This window comes from Paroedura picta, chromosome 18, assembly GCF_049243985.1.
Source record: "Paroedura picta isolate Pp20150507F chromosome 18, Ppicta_v3.0, whole genome shotgun sequence".
Lineage (NCBI taxonomy): Eukaryota > Metazoa > Chordata > Lepidosauria > Squamata > Gekkonidae > Paroedura > Paroedura picta.
In genome coordinates, this window is record NC_135386.1 from 3,694,608 (window position 1) to 3,715,184 (window position 20,577).

At 50.2% G+C, this 20,577-nt stretch overlaps 2 protein-coding genes across 5 annotated transcripts in view; one reads left to right on the forward strand and one right to left on the reverse strand.

Annotated features, from left to right (window-relative positions):
* The window catches only part of STRA6 (signaling receptor and transporter of retinol STRA6), an 84,874-nt gene extending 73,070 nt beyond the window's left edge, over positions 1 to 11,804 (reverse strand). Inside the window, exons 1-2 of the mRNA XM_077318179.1 lie at positions 11,682 to 11,804; positions 1,096 to 1,171 (exon numbers count right to left, since the gene is read on the reverse strand). The gene's annotated coding sequence lies outside the window, so the exon portion shown is untranslated. The remainder of the gene's footprint in view (positions 1 to 1,095; positions 1,172 to 11,681) is intronic.
* Positions 1 to 20,577, forward strand: part of CCDC33 (coiled-coil domain containing 33) — an 89,903-nt gene that overhangs the window by 45,100 nt on the left and 24,226 nt on the right. For all 4 annotated transcript variants that reach the window (XM_077318175.1, XM_077318174.1, XM_077318173.1 and 1 more), the window contains 7 exons: positions 249 to 353; positions 3,404 to 3,495; positions 4,343 to 4,463; positions 10,643 to 10,766; positions 11,088 to 11,215; positions 11,711 to 11,782; positions 18,310 to 18,453. In XM_077318175.1, coding sequence (XP_077174290.1) covers positions 249 to 353; positions 3,404 to 3,495; positions 4,343 to 4,463; positions 10,643 to 10,766; positions 11,088 to 11,215; positions 11,711 to 11,782; positions 18,310 to 18,453 — 786 coding nt within the window. The remainder of the gene's footprint in view (positions 1 to 248; positions 354 to 3,403; positions 3,496 to 4,342; positions 4,464 to 10,642; positions 10,767 to 11,087; positions 11,216 to 11,710; positions 11,783 to 18,309; positions 18,454 to 20,577) is intronic.

The following is a 20,577-nucleotide window of genomic DNA, read 5'->3' on the forward strand; positions in this document are numbered from 1 at the left end:
GTGCTGGCTGCTCTTGGGTGTCTTGTGGAATATGGGAACGCCAAACAGAGAAGATTTATGGTATTGATCTTTCCGAGGGGGAGACTCAAGGGGGTAGTGAGCTTTAATTATCGGTTCCTCTTTTATTGTCCGTTATGGCTGCTCAGGGCCACTTGTCATGCCCTCCTCCGCTGTTTATAAGCACCAAGCCTCTTGGTTTATCGCCCTTGCTTGTCTCTTCATGGGAGTGTTTTCCCTCCTTCCACCAGGAGCCTCGGAAGAAGGACCCGGCGGGGACGAAACTTTATGCGACCCTCGTGCGCAAGCGCAGCATCATCCCACGCTATGCCGGCATCAATTATACGGGCCTGGAGGTAAGGTGGCTCCAAAATGGCGGCCAGGTCATGTTGCCGGGTCCTTCCTGGCAACCGGTGGAGGATGGGGAAGGCTTACAGGGATCGGCAGCAGTAGGCCAAGTCGATGTACAACAAGATGCCATAGGTCATTGCCCACACGACCCAGAGGTGATAGCATCATGCTGAGAATGTCGGGGTGACACTCTGGTATTTGGGCGGAAACTCTATGGTAAATTTGGCTTCTACCATAGAATGTCTATGTGATGCAGAGATGTTGCTGGGTGTCAGATGGCTCTCCCTCGTTTTAGGGTTAGGGTAAATTTTCTCTCTCCTCCCCAGCCAGCAGATCAGTGTGTGTGTGTGTGTGTGTGTGTGTATGGGGGAGGTAGGAAGTGGCAATAGGGAATCTCCATGGTTTCTGGCAACCCTATAGCCAGACAATCATTATCGAATTGTGTGATACATTGAACTCACCTGTTTCCAAAAAACCCATCCCTCCACATTGAAACACAGGGGTCCCCAACCTTCATGAACTTTTGGAATTCTGTGGTGTGTATAGCCACAAAATGGCTGCCGCGGGAGAGGGAGCTGCCCACAAAATGGCCGCCGTAGCTTACCTTCAGTCAGCAAAGCAATGTTTTAGAAAGCCCTCCCAGCCAGTTCCCGCCTCACAATGGGGCAGAGATTTTTTTAAATATAAGTATCCATTCATCATTTAAAAGTCAGCTGTAGATTAAAGGTCATCTCTTAACAAACTTACACTTTTCATTATCGCTTCCAAGGACAGCCATGTTGATCTACAGTAGGCAGCGGCGAGATTCGAATCTGGTAGCACCCTGGAGGACGGACAAAGAAAAAGCTTAATCCCAAAACATGAATTAATAACCCACAGGTTAAATGAATCAAAATTTAAGGGCCTAATGATTCAAATCCTCCACAACAAATGTGAAAATCATCAATTATACAGAGAATGCAGGTTGGGCTTGCGTATGTTCTTTGTTTGAGAAAATTGTATAATTTATCCTGTTTCGAGGCTCTCATTTGGGCCTGTTTTTCATTAACTTGCAATAAATACAGATATTCTTTCGTGTAATTGGTGATTTCAATGTTTTTGGTGGAGAATTTGATCGCTGGGCCCTTAAATTTTGACTTCTTTCTCCTTTGGCACCTTACAGACAAGATTTCAGGGGTACGGGCTTTCGAGAGTCAGCGTGCTAATAAAACTCTACCTAACGAAGGGAGTTTTGATTCCCCGAACCTTATACCCCTCAAAATCTTGTCCCTCTGCAAGACGGACTTGAACCTCGCCTTTCTATTACAGAATCTCTCGGAATTAAATGAAAAAGTCTGTCAAAAAAACTAGCAGGGGCGAGGCATAATGGATTCTCTTGCGTGCAAACCAATGACAGGTGTTTGAGCCAATAAGCTCTCACCCTTCTTGCAAGCCAGTGCATGGGAGGAGGGCATCTTTCCCTCCACGAAGGGCTTCCGTTTCGGGAATATTGTGTTTTTTACAAGCATACAAGTCGGCCTCAGCTGCTGCTGGGGGAATGCAAATCTTTTCCCTGCCTAAAGCGGCCCTATTGATTGGGAGTGTAGCCTCCCTGCTCTAAAACACTCTCGAGTAGACAGCGCCCGTGACTTTGCTAATGATGAGCCACATGACTTCTGAGTTGGGTCTCGTGCTGGGATTTAATGCTTAGCATACTGATCGGGGAATTCGGAAAGGGAGCAGAGCTCAGGATGTACCTGGTTCCAGAGAGGTAGCCCTGTTTGTCCTCCAGAGCAGAAACAAGCTGAATTTTTTTATTCTTAGGAAGACTCTGTGCCCTATTCTTGGCCCTCCAGAGGAACTGGCTGGCCCCTGTGTGAGACAAGAGCTGGACTAGGTGGACCTTCTTGGGTCTGATCCAGTAAGGGTTCCTATGTGCTTAGTCTTCTGTTCAGTTAGTGCAGGACTTGACTTTTTAAAAAACTTTAGAAGCTGCCCTTAAAATTTACAAACCAGACTTATATTTCTTATAATCACCAAGGCTGATGAAAATAACTACATGTCCTAATGAAATTTCCAGGTGCCCAAGCACCTGGGATATGTCAAATCCTCATGCAGGGCTCTATTCTCTTGGGCTAGCATAGCGTTTCTCAGACATCTTGGCTGAATAGCATTCTCCAAATTTGCCCAATTTTTTTCTTTAGCCAAATACAGGAGCACCGCTAGTTGGAATGGTCTGCTCATCCATCTGTCAAACATTTGGCCACCATTCACCCCACGGGGCTGAGTTTTGTTTAATTAATTGTCTAAATTCATTGATTTTTTTTAAAGCTGTTTTGATTGACTGAAACGCATTTTTTAAACATTTTTAGAAGAATCACTCTTTTTTTAAAAAGTGAGAATCAGATTGTCGTATCGGTTGTATGTGAAAACAGCAAACATCAAAACTCCTTATTTTTTGGAAAATTTGTTTTTAAAAATTTTCGATTTTTAAATTTCAAACAATTTTAACGTCTCGACGAGACAAACCCTTGGTTTTTAAAGTTTTGACATCATCCGGAAAATAATGGAGATATTGCAATTCAACGCTGAAGAGCTATTTTATTATTTTATTCTTATTTATTTATTATATTTATATACCACCCTCCCCGAAGGCTCAGGGCAGTTCACATAAAACGGAACAGAAAACAATACAGATAACTTAAACAATAATGGATGAAGGCTTAATACTTAATAATGAATGATTCCATATTACACCAGTTTATGTCCAGAGTACCTCCCTGAAGATTCAAACTGCAGGTTTTTATGCTGGTTTTTATGCTGGACGTAAACCAATGTAATATTGAATCGAGGGAGTTAAACACATGAGGAACCTTCAACTGAGGGAAAATGGGAAGTGGAAAAGTCCTTAGCAGAGGTCTTCCTAATTGTGGAATACGCAGGAGTTCTGTGGGTGGCCAGATGGTGGTAGCAGGGAATAATGGGGAATGCACCGCAAGCGAATTATTTGAGAGGAAGGAAGTTGTCAAATGCTCCTCACTGATTTTGCCGTAATCGTATTTCTTTGCCCTTCCAGGTTTTCCTCCACAGAATCAACGAAAATCTTGCAGAACCAGAGGAACCCATCACAGCCATTGCTAGAATCGTGAACAACGTCAATGCTTATGAGTAAGTTAGGCAAAGAACGGGAGGAAGGCGAGTGGGGAATAAGATGCTGGGATGATACTTGGGCTCATGTTTTGATTTGCGTTCCTGAGAGGGGCTGCCATAGTTCGGTGGAACAGCCAAATCTTTTCAAATAGTTTCCTTATTCCAGTGAGAAAAGTGGAGGCCGGTCTACCAGCTTCCCCGTGGTCTTCTGACTAGCAGTAAATGAACAGAAGGTTCTTCCCTTTGCAGTAACAATAGCAACATTATTGGCCACGAGGCACTGATCCTGTAGCGATTTCTTCACTTTGCCGTTCCTCTGTAGAGCTGCTAGGAAGTTTTGTAGCGTCTTAGAGACCAAGATTTTCAGGGTATGAGCTTTCCTAAGTCTCCCTCCCTCAGATACCGGAGCGGTAAAGTCAAATCACACGGTAACATGGGGGATTAAATTTGAGACCTTCAGTGTGCTGAGCAGAGGCTCTGCCCCTGAGCCAGGGTCCCAGATCAAGGTCTCTCCCTTCCTCTCCTGCCTGGTCCTTTAACTGGAGATGCTGGGGATTGAACCAGGGACCTTCAGCATGCTAGGAAGGTGATCTTCCACTGAACCAGAGTCTCAGGTCAAGGTCTTTCCCACCCCCTCCTGCCTGGTCCTTTAACTGGAGATGCTGGGGATTGAACATGAGACCTTGGGCATGCCAAGCTGATGCTCTACCACTGAGCCAGGGTCCCAGATCAAATCCATCCCATTACCTACAGCCTTATCCTTTCAACTGGAGACACAGGGGATTGAACTTGAGACCGGCACCCAAAGCAGATGCTCTGCCACTGAATCATTGCTCCTCAGTCAAGCAATCTTTTTCTTTATCAGACAGGAAGTTATGTCTCGTGCTGCAGATGCTCCTCCCGTTCCACTCACAGTGGCCCACTTCCCAGATCCTTCAATGGAGGACTTTGACGTCCCACGAGTCACCAACCAAGGATACCCGCAGGTACCGTTGATGGTTGCGATTTGACCTGAGATACGCATGGCAGAGAGAACACCTGGTTGAGTCTCAGTTCTATTTATTTATGTATTGTATTTATATTATATGCCACCCTTCTCTGATTCCTCAAGGGCCCATGAGTTCAGGGGCAGCATTCAGACTTTCCCCAAGTACAGTTTCTCCTCCAGGCCATGGACAGGTCTTATCTCCTGCATCTTTTCCTGCCGGGATGAAAGAAGCCCCGACCAAAACGGTTTCCCTTCTCCTTAAGCGAAGCCCCTTTGCCGGAGGGGGAAGGACAGGGTGTGTGAGCCAAATATTAGTTTAAGGAGAGAAACCATCGAAGCCAAGTCTTCTAAACGGTGGTTTTAGCCTGCTTGGCAGACGGCTCTTTGGTAAGGCGCGACGCCAGCTGGAATTGGCAAAAAGAAATTGTGCAAAATGTAGATTAGGGTGTTATAAATGATTTAACAGAGCCATCTGGCTTCACAGAGGCCTCCCCGCCCTTCTTCCGTGCTTCCCGTTAAGTTTTGCTAAAAACCTTAAATGAGAGTTGGTTTTTGTGGAGAGTTTCTCGATGAAGATGGTGTGGTCCGACACACAAGAAGCCCATCACAAAAGTTCAGTATCTTGATCGTCTTCGTCTTCGTCTTCGTCTTCGTCTTCGTCTTCGTCTTCGTCTTCGTCTTCGTCTTCGTCTTCGTCTTCGTCTTCGTCTTCGTCTTCGTCTTCTTCTTCTTCTTCTTCTTCTTCTTCTTCTTCTTCTTCTTCTTCTTCTTCCTTCTTCTTCTTCTTCTTCTTCTTCTTCTTCTTCTTCTCCTCCTCCTCCTCCCACCATTGTGTTTGCTGAGATTTGTGCTGGCCTATGGCCATCTTAGCAAAGACACACCAAAACACCCATTTTCTCCAGGGGAAATGGAGAGGAGCTCTGATTCCAGGGCACCTCCAGCTCCCGGCTGGAGGCTGGCATCCCTACTTCTACATCAGACCTTCCACTTAGTCTAATGCTCCTGATGGCTTGCCTTTCTGCTCCCTTGGGGACGGTGCCAAGTTTCTCTTGCTTCCCCGTCCTTATGTTTGCTTTTTGATCGTCTAACAAACGAAAAAGAGTCCTTAGACGACCCTGGGAAAAGCCCTGGCATTTCTGGCCCATCTGTCCCAACATTCTAACACAGCTAGATGAGAAAAGCAGGAGATCAAGTTACGAACTCTGATGCCTTATAAATGGTGTCTCCGATCTGGGAGAGAGAGAAGCATTGGGGGACTGGGGAGAGTCTTCCCTCCCTCCAAATTAGGAGGTGTTAAAAGCCCTTTATTAAAAGCCCGGTTGTTCTTCCATTTTTTGCAGCCTCAGGCCAAAGGGGACGACGCCCTCTTTTTCGTTTTGAACAGAGAATAGTCATGAGGGGCTCATCTTGCGGGACAATTTGGCTTGCTTCTTTGCTTTGGCCTTGGAAGAAGGAAGCAGGGGGGGGGATAGATGGGGGCTGGCACTGAGAGACATTTGCGGTGGGATGTGGGGCAGGGGACCCTCCCCCCCTCTCCCTCGAAGTGCTTTGCCTGACATAAATCATACTTTCTGGGCACGAGACTGCACTTAGCAATTGAATTACAAATTAATCCGCGGAGGGGATTGAGCTGTCGAGCTGTTCTCCCCCACCCTCTCCTCTTGTGCGTGTCCTTTCGCAAAGGCCATTTAACCCTTTGAATGCCGGCGCACTGCACACGCAGCTGTTCCGTCAGGGCAGGCCTGCCGACAACGTGGTGGTAGTGCCTAAGAGCGACAGACTGCAATCTGGAGAGCCAGGTTTGATTCCTGCCTCCTCCTCCTCCTCCTCCTCCTCCACACGCAGCCAGCTGGGTGACCTTGGGCCAAGCATGGTTCTCTTAGAGCTCGCAGATAACCAATCCACTGAGAGTTCGCGGGTGCTGGGAAATGGATTCTACCACGCTGCTTTCGCACATGCTAAATAACACGGTTTTGATCCACTTCGGCGACGGTTTGGAAGTGGGTTTTGCCATTTCGCACAGATCCAGCCGCAAAGTGCATTTAAGGCGGACCGAAAGAGCATTATTGAGTCTTATTCCTCTGCTCTAGCGAAAGAGTCTTGAGACAAAAAGGGGAGGTAAGGGTGCAAACACCACACACACACAATCCCACGTGGGCTGTGGAATGCCAGAGATCTCTCCTTGCAGAGAAAAAGCCCTGTCAATAAATAACCCAGTTATCAAACGGAGTCCTGACTTCAAAGTTTATTTTTAAATTTTTCAGCACAAACGCCCGTTGATGCTGATAACAAGCAATAAAGAAGGCAATAAAGAAGAAGAACCAGGGACCCGGCGGCCGGCCAGTTTCGATCCAGAAAAAAAATCTTCCCTGACTTGTTTTTTAAGCCCACGACCAAAACAGGTCAAGCATAGAACGTCATCTATTGCAAACCCATTTGCTAGTGGGTGTTGCCGTTTCACACAGTCCAGTCCAGTTTCAAAGTACCTGGAAGGTGGATTGAAAGAGTGTTATAGAGAGACAACACTTTAGGAGTCTTACTCCTCTGCTCTAGCAAAGTTAGCATCAGAGTCTCCCCTCTCTCTGAGTGCTGTTGTGATTCCTTTTAATTCAGACAGGATTTGACCTTGGTTATCAGCCTTCTGGCTTTAATGAAATCCCTATCACTCGTTCTCAGATTCAAGGCTTGGGTTGTAAATTTTCTTAACGGGAGTGTTCTTTGTCCTCACCAGTGGCCCAACACCTCTGAAAAGCTCTAGATCAGGGGTGGCCAAACAACCTTGCTAGATGTCCATGGACTACAATTACCATGAGCCCCTGTGCTGGCAGGGGTTCATGGTAATAGTAGTCCATGGACATCTGAAGATCCAAAATCTGTGACTGGAATAGAACACTGTGTGTATTTTCAGGGACTTTCTTCTGGCTTCTTGTCCGCTTCATACGTTTAGGGACAAATATCTCATGTCTCAAACAGCTGGACCATTTGTTTTTACCACCATGGATTTTCTTCCCACCCCCATTTCTTAACTAAGAGGAAAGGGAAGGCGACTGTAAGCCGCTTTGAGACTCCTTCGGGTAGAGAAAAAGCAGCATATAAGAACCAACTCTTCTTCTTCTTCTTCTTCTTCTTCTTCTTCTTCTTCTTCTTCTTCTTCTTCTTCTTCTTCTTCTTCTTCTTCTTCTTCTTCTTCTTCTTCTTCTATTATTTTCATTTTTTTGAACTGTTCCTTCTCTAGCAATTGACAGTGCAAAACATCAAACACTGAAAGAGAATTTTAAAAACCATTTAAGCTCATTATAAACCTGAACAGAACAGGTTAAGCTTAATAAAACCATTCTCAAAGAAATAGGGGGTGGAATTGTGGCTCTCCAGCTGTCCATGAACCTCCTGGTACAATGAAAACAACACATTTCCTTCCAGAACTGAATGAATTAAATCCTGAGAACGGGGAGGGGGATTAATTGTTCGGAGGGAGGGTGGGGAAGAAAGAGAAACAGGCACGATTGTCAGCCAGAAATGGGAGTGTGTGAAAATGGGTGTGTAACACTGTCATGAGCACACACATCAACGGTGTATTTTTGGAGAGGAGCCAGGCATCCAGGAGATGAGGTAGGCTGAGAGCCTTCTGTCGCTGCCTCCGTCAAAGTGGACTACTAACATTTTCACCACCTCCCCAAAACGAGGGAGAGACCTTCGAAGAACTTCACTGTGTCACTTGTGTATCGAACCTTCTAAAATAATCAGTGCATCGATAACACCCCAATCGCTGACAAGTCCTGGGGAAGGGCTGCAGATCTTGTGCAGGGATGGCCGTTACTCTGGTTACGGAGGTTAATGGCTTTCCCTGGGCAACTGGACGTGTCGCTTAATTATATTCGATCCTTCTGCCATACCAGCATGCCCTTTCGCCTGTCGTAGCCCATTAGCGTCTGTAGGAAACGGCTCCGGATGCACCTCCAGCCAAGCAGGAAGGCCAAGCCATGGGTGAAGGGGGGGGGGTGAAATGAACCCTCTGGTGCCAAGATTAACCCCTTCTAGTTGGAGCTGCGAAGCTTCCCAGCCTCGGTGGCAAGACATTACACGGCATCAGTATTTGTGACTTTTTCTAGCTTCCTCGCGAGATGGGTGAGTTCCATCGACTGATAGTCCAGGCTAGTCTGAGCTCATAAGATCTCCGGAGCTAAGCAGGGTCTGCCCTCGTTGATACATGGGTGGGAGAGCATGGAGGAAGTCCGGGGTTCTTTCACAGGGGAAGCCATCTCTGTACATCTCTCACCTTGAAAACCTTGTGGGGTCTATGGAGCATATCCGCAATGTGGCAGCTGGGCCGTTAGCCCTGGGTGCAGGAGGGCATGGGTAGGCAGGCCGTCCCTTGGGTTCCACAGTGGCAGGTGGGTGGGCAGAGAAAATATCACCAAATGTCAGAGAGCTGCCGTTTCAATTCAGACCGCCCCTGATTCACGTGCAAGTCTTCCTGATGGTGCTCTGTTCAGTTCCGTTGCACCTCTGTATAGACTCCTAGAATCATAGAGTTGGAAGGGGCCATACAGGCCATCTAGTCCAACCCCCTGCTCATAGAATCATAGAATCATAGAATCATAGAATCATAGAATCATAGAATCATAGAATCATAGAATCATAGAATCATAGAATCATAGAATCATAGAATCATAGAATCATAGAATCATAGAATCATAGAATCATAGAATCATAGAGTTGGAAGGGGCCATACAGGCCATCTAGTCCAACCCCCTGCTCATAGAATCATAGAATCATAGAATCATAGAATCATAGAATCATAGAATCATAGAATCATAGAATCATAGAATCATAGAATCATAGAATCATAGAATCATAGAATCATAGAGTTGGAAGGGGCCATACAGGCCATCTAGTCCAACCCCCTGATCATAGAATCATAGAATCATAGAATCATAGAGTTGGAAGGGGCCATACAGGCCATCTAGTCCAACCCCCTGCTCAACACAGGATCGGCCCTAAGCATCCTAAAGCATGCTACAAAGGAATGCTACAAAGTATGCTAGAAAGGAAGCGGGTTTTTAAAAATGGATCAAGATTCCCATCCACCCCTAACAAATGCAACACCCTCTACGTGGCTCGTGGCGTTCCTGACACCAAGGAGCACAGGGGGAAGATGACGGCTTATCGTATCTCTGAAATCCTTGATTGCTTTCATGCACATATGCCGTAGCTGTCTCTTGCAGCTATTGAAAGGGTGGCCGGGTAGATGCGCGGGCGTTAACCCTGGAGGTGGAGGCTGAGCTTTTGAGCTTTACCCCCACCCTCTCTTCCTCCTCTGCATCCCTCCTCCCTTGAGGCCCTGCTGCACGCTGTCCTTTTGAAGCCCTCCACGTCTTATTGATGGGACTGACATCACAGGTGGGTTTGGAGGAGCCGACATCTGTGTCCAGCTGTAATGTGCGCAGACTGATCTCGCTCCCCTGGCATGGAGATTGCCCAGAGCCGCCTCCAGGAATGCATCTTTTATTTATGGCTGGTGCATAATCATTTGTGAGGATGACGTCTTTACATACATATATGCGTACCCATGGGGTTTAGCAGGTTTGTCTAACTCAACGCTGTCAGCTCTGTAAAAATGTCAGAAGAGCCCTGCTGGATCAGACCAGGGGTCCATCTAGTCCAGCCTCCTGTCTCACCCAGTGGCCAGCCACTTCCTCTGGAGGTCAACAATAGGGCAGAGAGGCCGAGGCCTTCCTAAGAACCTCAGAAGAACCCTGCTGGATCAGACCAGGGGTCCCTCCAGTCCAGCCTCCCGTCTCACACTGCGGCCAGCCAGTTCCTCTGGTCACAGGTCTCTTAGGGCTGTACTCTCAGAGCTCTCTCTGCCCCACCTACCTCAGAGGGTGTCTGTCGTGGGAAGCGGAAGGGAAGACGATTGTCAGCCCCTGTGAGACACATGATGCTGGCCGGGTGACCTTGGGCCAGTCCCAGTTCTCTCAGAACTCTCTCGGCCCCACCTGTCTCACAAAGAGCCTGCTGTGGGGAGGGGAAAAGGAAGCGATTGAACGTAAGCTGCCTTCAGACTCTTTCGGGTAGAGAAATGCGGGGAATGAAGAACCAGCTCTTCTTCTAAGCCCTTCCCAGAGAGACCTCTCAAGCACAGGTGCTGACGGGCTGTCCCTCCTCTCTCCCCAGGTCTCTGTATCCAGTGGGCCTCCCGAAAAACCTACTTGGAACACATCCTACTTGTTCCAAGGCCGGGATGGGGCCACCGCTTTCTCAGACGACACCGCGCTAGTGATCGAATTCTTCAGAGCAAGTAAATCCTTCCATCTGGCATCTCGGGTTGATAGTTGGGGTCTCCCAAGGGTCGAGACGGGCTTTGGGGGCCCCTGAATTCCGCAGGCTGCAGAGATTTCTATCCTGCTCCTGAAAAGGGTTATTTGACAAGCTGAGGACATCGTGCTTTGTGTCTGGCATGGGAGAGACGCTGATAGTCCTCTGCTCTGCGTGGGGCAGATATGGATGAGTGTTGGGACTCCAAGGCAAAGAGACAGGGGTGGGGTGGGGGGATGGTCGTCTGTCTTTTAACCGGACTCTGCTTAAAGAGAGACCGATGGATATATTTTCCCTTCCTCAGAGCCAGGCGTGGGGGGCAAACCAAAGCCCCTGGGGGTGTCTGTGCTGCCCCTCACCAGCCGTGTCTACAGGAGGCTTTTGTCGGAGAGCAGCAAGACGGGGGTGCAAGTCAAGAATCTCCAAATCCAGGTTTGGATTCTCCTTTCCTTCCTTCCTTCCTTCCTTCCTTCCTTCCTTCCTTCCTTCCTTCCTTCCTTCCTCCCTCGCTCCCTCCCTTCCTTCCTTCCTTCCTTCCTTCCATCCCTTAGCCCTGAGTCCGTCTGTCCGTCCGTCCGTCCGTCCGTCCGTCCGTCCGTCCTTCCTTCCTTCCTTCCTTCCTTCCTTCCTTCCTTCCTTCCTTCCATCCCTTAGCCCTGAGTCTGTCTGTCCGTCCGTCCGTCCGTCCGTCCGTCCGTCCGTCCGTCCTTCCTTCCTTCCTTCCTTCCTTCCTTCCTTCCTTCCTTCCTTCCTTCCTTCCTTCCTTCCTTCCTTCCTTCCTTCCTTCCTTCCTTCCTTCCTTCCTTCCTTCCTCACACTTGGCAAAGAGAGTTCTAGTCCACAAAAGCAAATTCATGTGTTTGCCCCATGTAGAGTGTAGAAGGATAGATGAACTGACCTTGTTCTCCTTGTCTTGATCCCCCCCAGAGCTCGGTCCTGAAGACCACATCTGGAGAAGCCCCGACCATCCAGCTGGGTCTCCAGCTGTTCAACACCGAGGTGAGGCCCGAATAAAGAAAAAGAGAATCACCAACCCAATCAGTGGTCTGGCAACGGGTTTCATGATAGAATATTTGATCTGGGGCCCTCTGTTCCTCCGTGAAACGGCAGAGGTTGTGGAAGGCAGGTCCCTTCCACTAACCCTCGTAATATTCTGGCCAACGGGAGCCAAAAACAGTGCCGTGGGAAGCCAGGCAGCTGGCTGTCTTAGAAACCAGCAACTCCTAGAGCAGATTCATGAATATAGAAGGTGGTTTCCATAGCCCATAAAAGCCCTCTTCTTTCTCTTCTCTCCCCCCGCTGCCCACGCTCTTGTTAAAATAACTCTTGTTAAAATAACCCGGACTGGGAGTGGCTTAGACTCGCGAGGAACTGTCTCCAGCTTGTCAGACTAAATTATGTTATCAGGGAAGGAAGGAATGCACCAGTGCTTTAAAAACAAAAATGAAAAGAGAAGCATGTGTGGGTGCGTGGGGGCACACCCGGGTGCGTGGAAGAGAGATTATCGCAAGGCCAAAGAGGACCTGCCGGCAACTCACCCTGAAACAAGCAAAAGTTAGACCGAGTCTTGCGTGGGGAGAAGTTGGTGTGCTGAGATGTGTTCTTTTTGCTTGCTCACAACATCCCTGTGAGGGAGGCTAGGCTAAATGTGTCTGGTTAGGTCCATGGCCTCAGGTGCCTCGTGCCTAGTTTGACACACAACCCCCCAATTCTTGGCGCTCGACAAATGGCCCCAGTTTAGGGTTGTCTAGCTGTGCAGGAGCCGGGAGCGCCAGCGTCATGTGTATTACAATGTCACTTCTGGCCCAAAACAGAAGGGATGTCATGTTGCTCTAGGAATCATCAGAAACTCTATGGCAAAACCATGGAGTTCCTGGTGAATCCTAGAGTGGCATGATGTCACTTCCTATTTCCCCCACAAATTACATCATGTCCAGCAGCCAGCTAGGGGACCTTGGAGTTATTTTAACCAGAGCGGTTAAGGACGGAGTTCTTCTAGTGCTCTTCTTCGTTTTCCTTTGACAAAACCATTCTCTTTATTGTTGCCCGGCCCGATTTGTTGGAACAAGCTTTTACAGTAAAATTAAGAAGCCAAGTCTGTCACTCGATATTTCTCACTTGGACATACATTTGGAAGAGGGGGGGGGGAAAGGGGATAACAGTCCCCAGATCAAAACAATAATCAGCTAAATGAATTCCACGGCATTTTCCCGCATGACTAGGAGTGATAATTTACTGCGGCAGCCAGCTGGAAGGAAGGGGGATTAATTCTGCACTTACCGACACCCCTGTGAATAATTCATCACACGTGGGCCCCTCTCAGCTGACCCCCCCTGGGCAATTACTCCAAAGTAACTCACCAGACATCACTGCCCGAGCCGTGGGGGCTCTCGAGGGGGGAAAGAGCAATGGAATTAACCTGCCAGCTTTTCAGAGCGGTCCCGAATTAACTTTGCAGGGGGAGAAGGGGGGGGGAAGAAAAGAAGGGAAGCAGTTTTGCAGCTGCAGATACAGCCAAGCTGCAACCCCCAATGTTTTTCTGCTGCGAAGAACAGCCATTTTGGAAGGCCCATTTGGGTACTGGCTGAAAAGGGAGGAGGAGGAGAGCTGGCCTATTATGCACACATTGGATAATGCACTTTCAATGTGCTTTTGCAGCTGGATTTTCCATTGTGGAGCAGGAAAATCTACTTCTCAACTTTATCGAAAGTGCATTATCCAATGTGTGCATAATAGGCTCTAGTTTCTTATACCCTGCTTTTCACTATCCAAAGGAGAGTCCTAAAGTAGCCTACAAACACTTTCCCCCTCCCCTCCCCACAGCAGACACCCTGTGAGGTCGATAGAGCTGAGAGAGCTCTGAGAGAACAGCCCTGAGAGAACAGCTCTGAGAGAGCTGATTGCCAATACTTTTCGTGGGGTGCCTAGAAGCCCCTTGTAAGCATTCCCCCTTTCGGATTTCCTATTCCCGACCCCAGAATTTTTGCTTGCACTTCCTCCCTGATTGCCTCCAGAACAGCAGTTAGTCAGTTAGGACTAGCTCTCTCCCCTCTCTTCTTTATATATATTTTTTTCTCTTCTCCGTAAAGCTATTTATTCTTTAAGCTGCCGGCTCTGCCCTCTTCCTTTGCATCTTTAAACTGCCAACGTCTCTCTCCTCCCCCAACCCACTGGCACCTTTGCAAAACATCAGAATTCTGGCCGCAGGCTTCGTATCAATACGATACACCCCGAAAGCTCAGAGGCTGCAGTGCAAAAACACACATTTGCATTTGCCTGGCGCGTGCGAGGAGCGTGCCCAGCCACGGAGACACCGCTGCGCCCGTTCAAAGCCGTACAGGGGGCCTTAATTAATTCTCTGCGAAACAAGAGCCTTGAGCCTTCGTTCCCCCCCCCCCGCCCGCCCGCCCTTCTCTCCCGCTCACTGTCATTTTAAACAGTTTTAACCGAGGAACATGATTTCTCTCCGGCCCCCCCTTCTCCTTTTAAAAAAGACCACACAAAAGGAGCTCTTGGCAGATAACAGTGGAATTAAACGTCGTCGGGGGCCACGTGACAGAGCCGCTTGGAAGTGACAGGTGCTGACAGATTACTAAGTGCACAGGGGGTGGCCAGGAGTGGGAGAACATAAATTAAAAGCGATCGCGTACAAAGGCGTCTGCGGAAAGGACGCTTTCCCACGATGTGGGATGGGCAGCATCTATGGCTGGGCATCTCTGTCTTTTGCATGCCAGAGCCTTTTGCCGACCAAGGGGGCCCCTCCTGCCTGGTCCTTTAACTGGAGATGCCAGGGATTGAACCTGGGACCTTCTGCAGGCCAAGCAGAGGCTCTGCCCCTGAGCCAGGGTCCCAGATCAAGGCCTTCCCCATCCCCTCCTGCCTGGTCCTTTAACTGGAGATGCTGGGGATTGAACCTGGGACCTCCTGCCTGCCAAGCAGAGGCTCTGCCCCTGAGCCAGGGTCCCAGATCAAGGCCTTCCCCATCCCCTCCTGCCTGGTCCTTTAACTGGAGATGCCGGGGATTGAACCTGGGACCTCCTGCCTGCCAAGCAGAGGCTCTGCCCCTGAGCCAGGGTCCCAGATCAAGGCCTTCCCCATCCCCTCCTGCCTGGTCCTTTAACTGGAGATGCCGGGGATTGAACCTGGGACCTCCTGCCTGCCAAGCAGAGGCTCTGCCCCTGAGCCAGGGTCCCAGATCAAGGCCTTCCCCATCCCCTCCTGCCTGGTCCTTTAACTGGAGATGCCGGGGATTGAACCTGGGACCTCCTGCCTGCCAAGCAGAGGCTCTGCCCCTGAGCCATTGTCCCAGATCAAGGCCTTCCCCATCCCCTCCTGCCTGGTCCTTTAGCTGGAGATGCCGGGGATTGAACCTGGGACCTCCTGCCTGCCAAGCAGAGGCTCTGCCCCTGAGCCAGGGTCCCAGATCAAGGCCTCTCCCATCCCCTCCTGCCTGGTCCTTTAACTGGAGATGCCGGGGATTGAACCTGGGACCTCCTGCCTGCCAAGCAGAGGCTCTGCCCCTGAGCCAGGGTCCCAGATCAAGGCCTTCCCCATCCCCTCCTGCCTGGTCCTTTAACTGGAGATGCCGGGGATTGAACCTGGGACCTCCTGCCTGCCAAGCAGAGGCTCTGCCCCTGAGCCAGGGTCCCAGATCAAGGCCTTCCCCATCCCCTCCTGCCTGGTCCTTTAACTGGAGATGCCGGGGATTGAACCTGGGACCTCCTGCCTGCCAAGCAGAGGCTCTGCCCCTGAGCCAGGGTCCCAGATCAAGGCCTTCCCCATCCCCTCCTGCCTGGTCCTTTAACTGGAGATGCCGGGGATTGAACCTGGGACCTCCTGCCTGCCAAGCAGAGGCTCTGCCCCTGAGCCATTGTCCCAGATCAAGGCCTTCCCCATCCCCTCCTGCCTGGTCCTTTAACTGGAGATGCCGGGGATTGAACCTGGGACCTTCTGCCTGCCAAGCAGAGGCTCTGCCCCTGAGCCAGGGTCCCAGATCAAGGCCTTCCCCATCCCCTCCTGCCTGGTCCTTTAACTGGAGATGCCGGGGATTGAACCTGGGACCTCCTGCCTGCCAAGCAGAGGCTCTGCCCCTGAGCCAGGGTCCCAGATCAAGGCCTTCCCCATCCCCTCCTGCCTGGTCCTTTAACTGGAGATGCCGGGGATTGAACCTGGGACCTTCTGCGTGTCAAACAAAGACTCTATCAGGAAGAAGAGTCGGGCTTTATACCCTGCTTTTGTCTCCCCAAAGGAGTCTCCAAGCGGCTGACAATCACCTACCTTTCCTCTCCCCACAACAGACACCCCTGTGAGGCAGGTGAGGCTGAGAGAGGCTCAGAAAGAACTGTGTCTAGCCCAAGGTCACCCAGCTGGCTGCAGGTAGAGGAAGATTGGGGAATCCAGCCCAGTTCTCTAGATCAGAGGCCGCTTCTCTTACCACCACACTAATTTACAACCAGCACCTTGAGCTGGCCCGGTGACAGATGACCCTTGAACACCCTGCGCCCCCAAATGCCCCCAAACCTGTGCGCCCTGCAGCAATCCATGTATCAACTGGAGGTGTACAAAAGCCGAAGAAATGACTGGGGGTCAAGATGCCTAAAGAAAAGGAGAGCTTAAATCCCAGGTTTGCTTTTCTCCAGCGGGCTCTTCCCCTGCCATTCCCTCCCCACTCAGGGTCATTAGAAACCTCAATCCCCACAGAAATGACCCAGGAGTGATAGAATTGCCGGTGAATGGGAACGGATTGAGCCGGGCTCGCTTTGTTAGACAGCTAATGACTGTGAGACAGCAGAGCCCTGGCAGAGTGGAAGAGACAGAGCGAGAGAGAGACGGAGGGAGAGAAATTAATGCCTTTGTGCACGGAAATCGGTCCGTTTCTCCCTGCTCCTCCCGGAGGAGAGCTTAAGGGGAGAGCTAATTGAATCAGCGGCATGTGCCGCTCCGATGGCCAACCGGCGTGGTCTCCATCAGGCGAGGAAATGGATGTCCACCTTCCACCCGCCCCAGGACACCATCCGTGCCCTGCCCGGCCAGGACTGAAAGGGAAGACACCTGACTTTTGCAGGAACTTGGGTGTCCAGGCAGGCTCGGCTATATTGACCCTTTGGTAGCTCAGAGCCTGGTGTAATTAGTGCGCAAGGTCATGGCCTTGAAGCCTAGGCTTGGCCTAAGAAGACACTCTCACGGCCTTAACAAAGGCTGGATCAGCAAGGCCGCGACAGCTTTAGTGGAGCACCCTGGCAAATCTCTCGATTGGCGTTTTCCCAAGCCTTGACGCCAGGAGGGTGGAGGAAAAGAAGGCCCCTGGGCTAGACTTTCCCAGGCATGCCTCCTTTCTCATTACGGCCCTAACGAGGCGTCGGCACCGACGGTCACGGATCAGAAGCTGGCGATGGCCACTTTGCCGTCCTGCATCCGCCGTGGCCAATTTAGCCGTTTAAGGACGGATTACCGGCAAATGAATCGGCCGACGCGCGCGGGCACACCGAGATTGCCTTCCTAGTAGGGAAATGATTGAGGTTTGCGCGAACCGAACCCTTTTCAATTAGCGGCCCACCCCTGTTTGGTTAAGGAGCATCTGTCCGGCGTCATTGGCTTGGCGCCGTTGATGAGGCTCGCTGATAGCGAGCGTTTTGTAACGGATCGGTTGCGAACCACGCGGCAGGGCAGAAAGGCAATTTCCCCTGAGCCAATGAGGAGCATACTGCAGTCGTGTCAATGATAAGAGGTAGGTGACTGTCTGGAGAACAGGGCGGCGTATTTGTTTGGGTTTGGGAGGCAGGTGGGCCTAAGCACTGGTCACCCCTCTGTCTGGTTCCCGTCCTGGTTGTGGCTTAGGGTTATGACGAAAACATGTTTTTTCCCTTCTCCTGGGCATTGGGCAATTATTCTGTGTGGGTGTAGGCAAAGGAAGTTGTCTTCTGTTGAGTCAGGCCCCTTATCTAACAAGATTGATCTGTTCACAATAGGTTTGGCCCCAGTGGCTGGCCTCCTGATGGCCCCTGGGTTTTGGCCATTGTGTGACACAGAGTGTGGGACTGGATGGGCCATTGGCCTGACCCAACATGGCTTCTCTTATGTTCTCATGTCTGGGGCAGGGATGTTCTCGTGCTTGGAGAGCCACAACGGGAGGGCTTCTGGAGTTCTGGCCCCACCGGTGGACCTCCTGATGGCCCTTGTGTTTGGGCCCCTGTGTGACACAGAGTGTTGGCCTGGATGGGCCATTGGCCTGACCCAACATGGCTTTTCTTATGTTCTTATCCCTTGAACGTTGAGGGCATTTCTACATGGGCAAAGCAATGTTGCCGCTGCTATAACCCTTGTTTTTAGAAAAAGTCTCCACGCTCAAGGAAGTGTTTTTTTGTGCTCTTAAAGCAAGAGTTCGAACATATTAAGGTTTTCCAGACAACTCGGGGCCGGGCCCCCATTCCAGGTTGGCGACTGAAATATATTCAAACGTATCTGCCTTTTTTAGAAGGCTACCGACTCTAGTAAACGCTTTAATGTCCTGTTTGGGTTTCATACAGAGGCCAGACAGCTTCCTGAGCCCGTCGGCCGTGAACGCCCTCCCCCTCTTGGATCCCGAATTGGTAGACAAGCTGGGGAATATCAAAGAGCCCTGGACAAAGCACCTTTCCAAGGTCAACGTTGTTCCTATGTCCAGCGAAGAGGTGAGCATCAGTCCTGTTTCGTTTTTCTTTATTACCCTCCTCTTCTCTGATCACGGAAGTCCGGGGAAAGCCCCGGAGGACAGACTCCTCTCAGACGACAGAACTCTGAAGACCAACGAGTTATTTCGTAATATTTGCATCATTTGCCCCTAGACAGGCAGAGCCCAGTGGGAGCAAGCAGAGGCCTGAGGCAGGGAGCAAAACAGCTAACCCCGCACTCGTATCCTGAAGAAACTCAGGGGTGATTCCTCTAGTCACCAGTGTGGTCTTGCGGTTAAAGAGTGATGGCCTTGAATCTGGAGAACGGGGTTTGATTCCCCACTCCTCCTCCGTATGCAGCCAGCCGGGGTACCACAGTTCTCTTAGAGCTCGCCCAGCGAGCAGCATGTGGAAGAGGAGTGGGGAGTCAAACTGGATTACCCAGGGTAGAATGCCGCTCTTTAACCGCTGGTGTAGTGGCATTGTCTCTGCAGGAGAGTCCCATAGAGAGATGTGACTCCGGGAAAGGCCATGTGGAGTGACCAAGAAGACAAAGGGCACACAGAGAGAGGAGGGGGCAAAAGGCAGCTCCCAGGCTAAGACAAAGAGAGACATCACATTCAAGGAGAAAACACCCATACACACTTAGGAGAGATGTGTTGTTGTTATTGTTGTTAGCTGCGAAGTCGTGTCTGACCCATCGCGGCCCCCTGGACAATGATCCTCCAGGCCTTCCTGTCCTCTCCCATTCCCCTATAGGAGGGATGTAGCACCCCACAATGTCCAGTATGTGTCCCTATGGGGACACTGTCTCTACAGGAGAGAGCTGCAGAGAGGTGTCTCTCCACGAAAGGCCATGTGGAGGGAGTGAAAGGGCAAAATGAGAGGGGGAGAAGGGCTTAGGGGGCAGCTCCCATGCTAGGACACAGACAGGCACCCCATTCAAGGAGACAACACCTCGACAAACTTTGAGTGCTATAGAAAGACACACACACACACACCCCTCCCACGTCCAGGCACGCCAACCGTTTCAAGGTCCGCAATTTGATCAGAGGGCCCAGTTCTGAATCAATTTAGCCGATTCTTGGACATTACAGCTGCATTAGTGTCCAGACCCGATGCCCTGACACCCCATACCTTTCAGCTCCCTGGATATACGGCTGACATCAGCAATGCTTCCGGCACTGATAGAATCTGGGTTACTAGAGTCGCCCTTCGGTAAGTGAAGGCTTTCCGGGACGCCATCTGTCTGGGTTTTGAAACAACATGTCATTAAAGCTCAGCTATTAAACGTCGAGACAGATGCAGGAGAGAGAGAGAGAGAGAGAGAGACGGGGCGGAGAGGACAGCGGATGCACGCTTGTCGTTGAAAAGCGCTGTGTAAAACGCCAGATTTATGCACGGCAGAGTTTGCACTAGGTGGCATTACGCCCTCACTCTCAAAAAAATCATACCCCCAAGGATCTAGCTGGTTTCGTGGGAGTTGAGAGCCAGCATGGCATTGTGGTGAAAGAGTGGTGGTTGTGGAGGAGAGAGGAAGGGAGAGGCATTTGTAAGTCGCTTGGGGGACTCGTCGGGTGGTGGAAAGCAGGGTATAAAAGCCATCTCCTCCTTCTCTTCATGAAATCATGGTTGGAAGGGACCTTCAGGGTCATCTAGCCCAACCCCCTGCAGAATGCAGGAAATTCACAACTACCTGCCCACCTGCAGTGGCCCAGATTCTATGCTCTGATGATGCCCCCTCCTCCTTCTTCCATACAGACCATCTCCACTCAATCTAAATATTTGCCAAACTTCAAAGCATGCAGAAGCATGGACACGAGGATTTCACAATTAAGTGGCTTGTGGTCCGCATGCATGCTCAAGTGATCAATGTGCATGCTCAGTTACTAACAGAGCATGTGTATTTCCTTTTTTTTTCATTCTTGATGTTTGCAAGCTGCATAACAATCACAGTATATGTATGGGGAGGGTTGTATTGTATGTATTTGTTACACCTGAGGTGGGGCAGTTAGTCAGGGCACAGGGTGGGTAACAACAGGCATGTACGTGCAACAAAGTTACATTAATAATACCTGATTAGACCTTAATTATTACTTTTGGGATGGATACACACCGGCTCACAAACTCAAGTTCGTGTTGAAT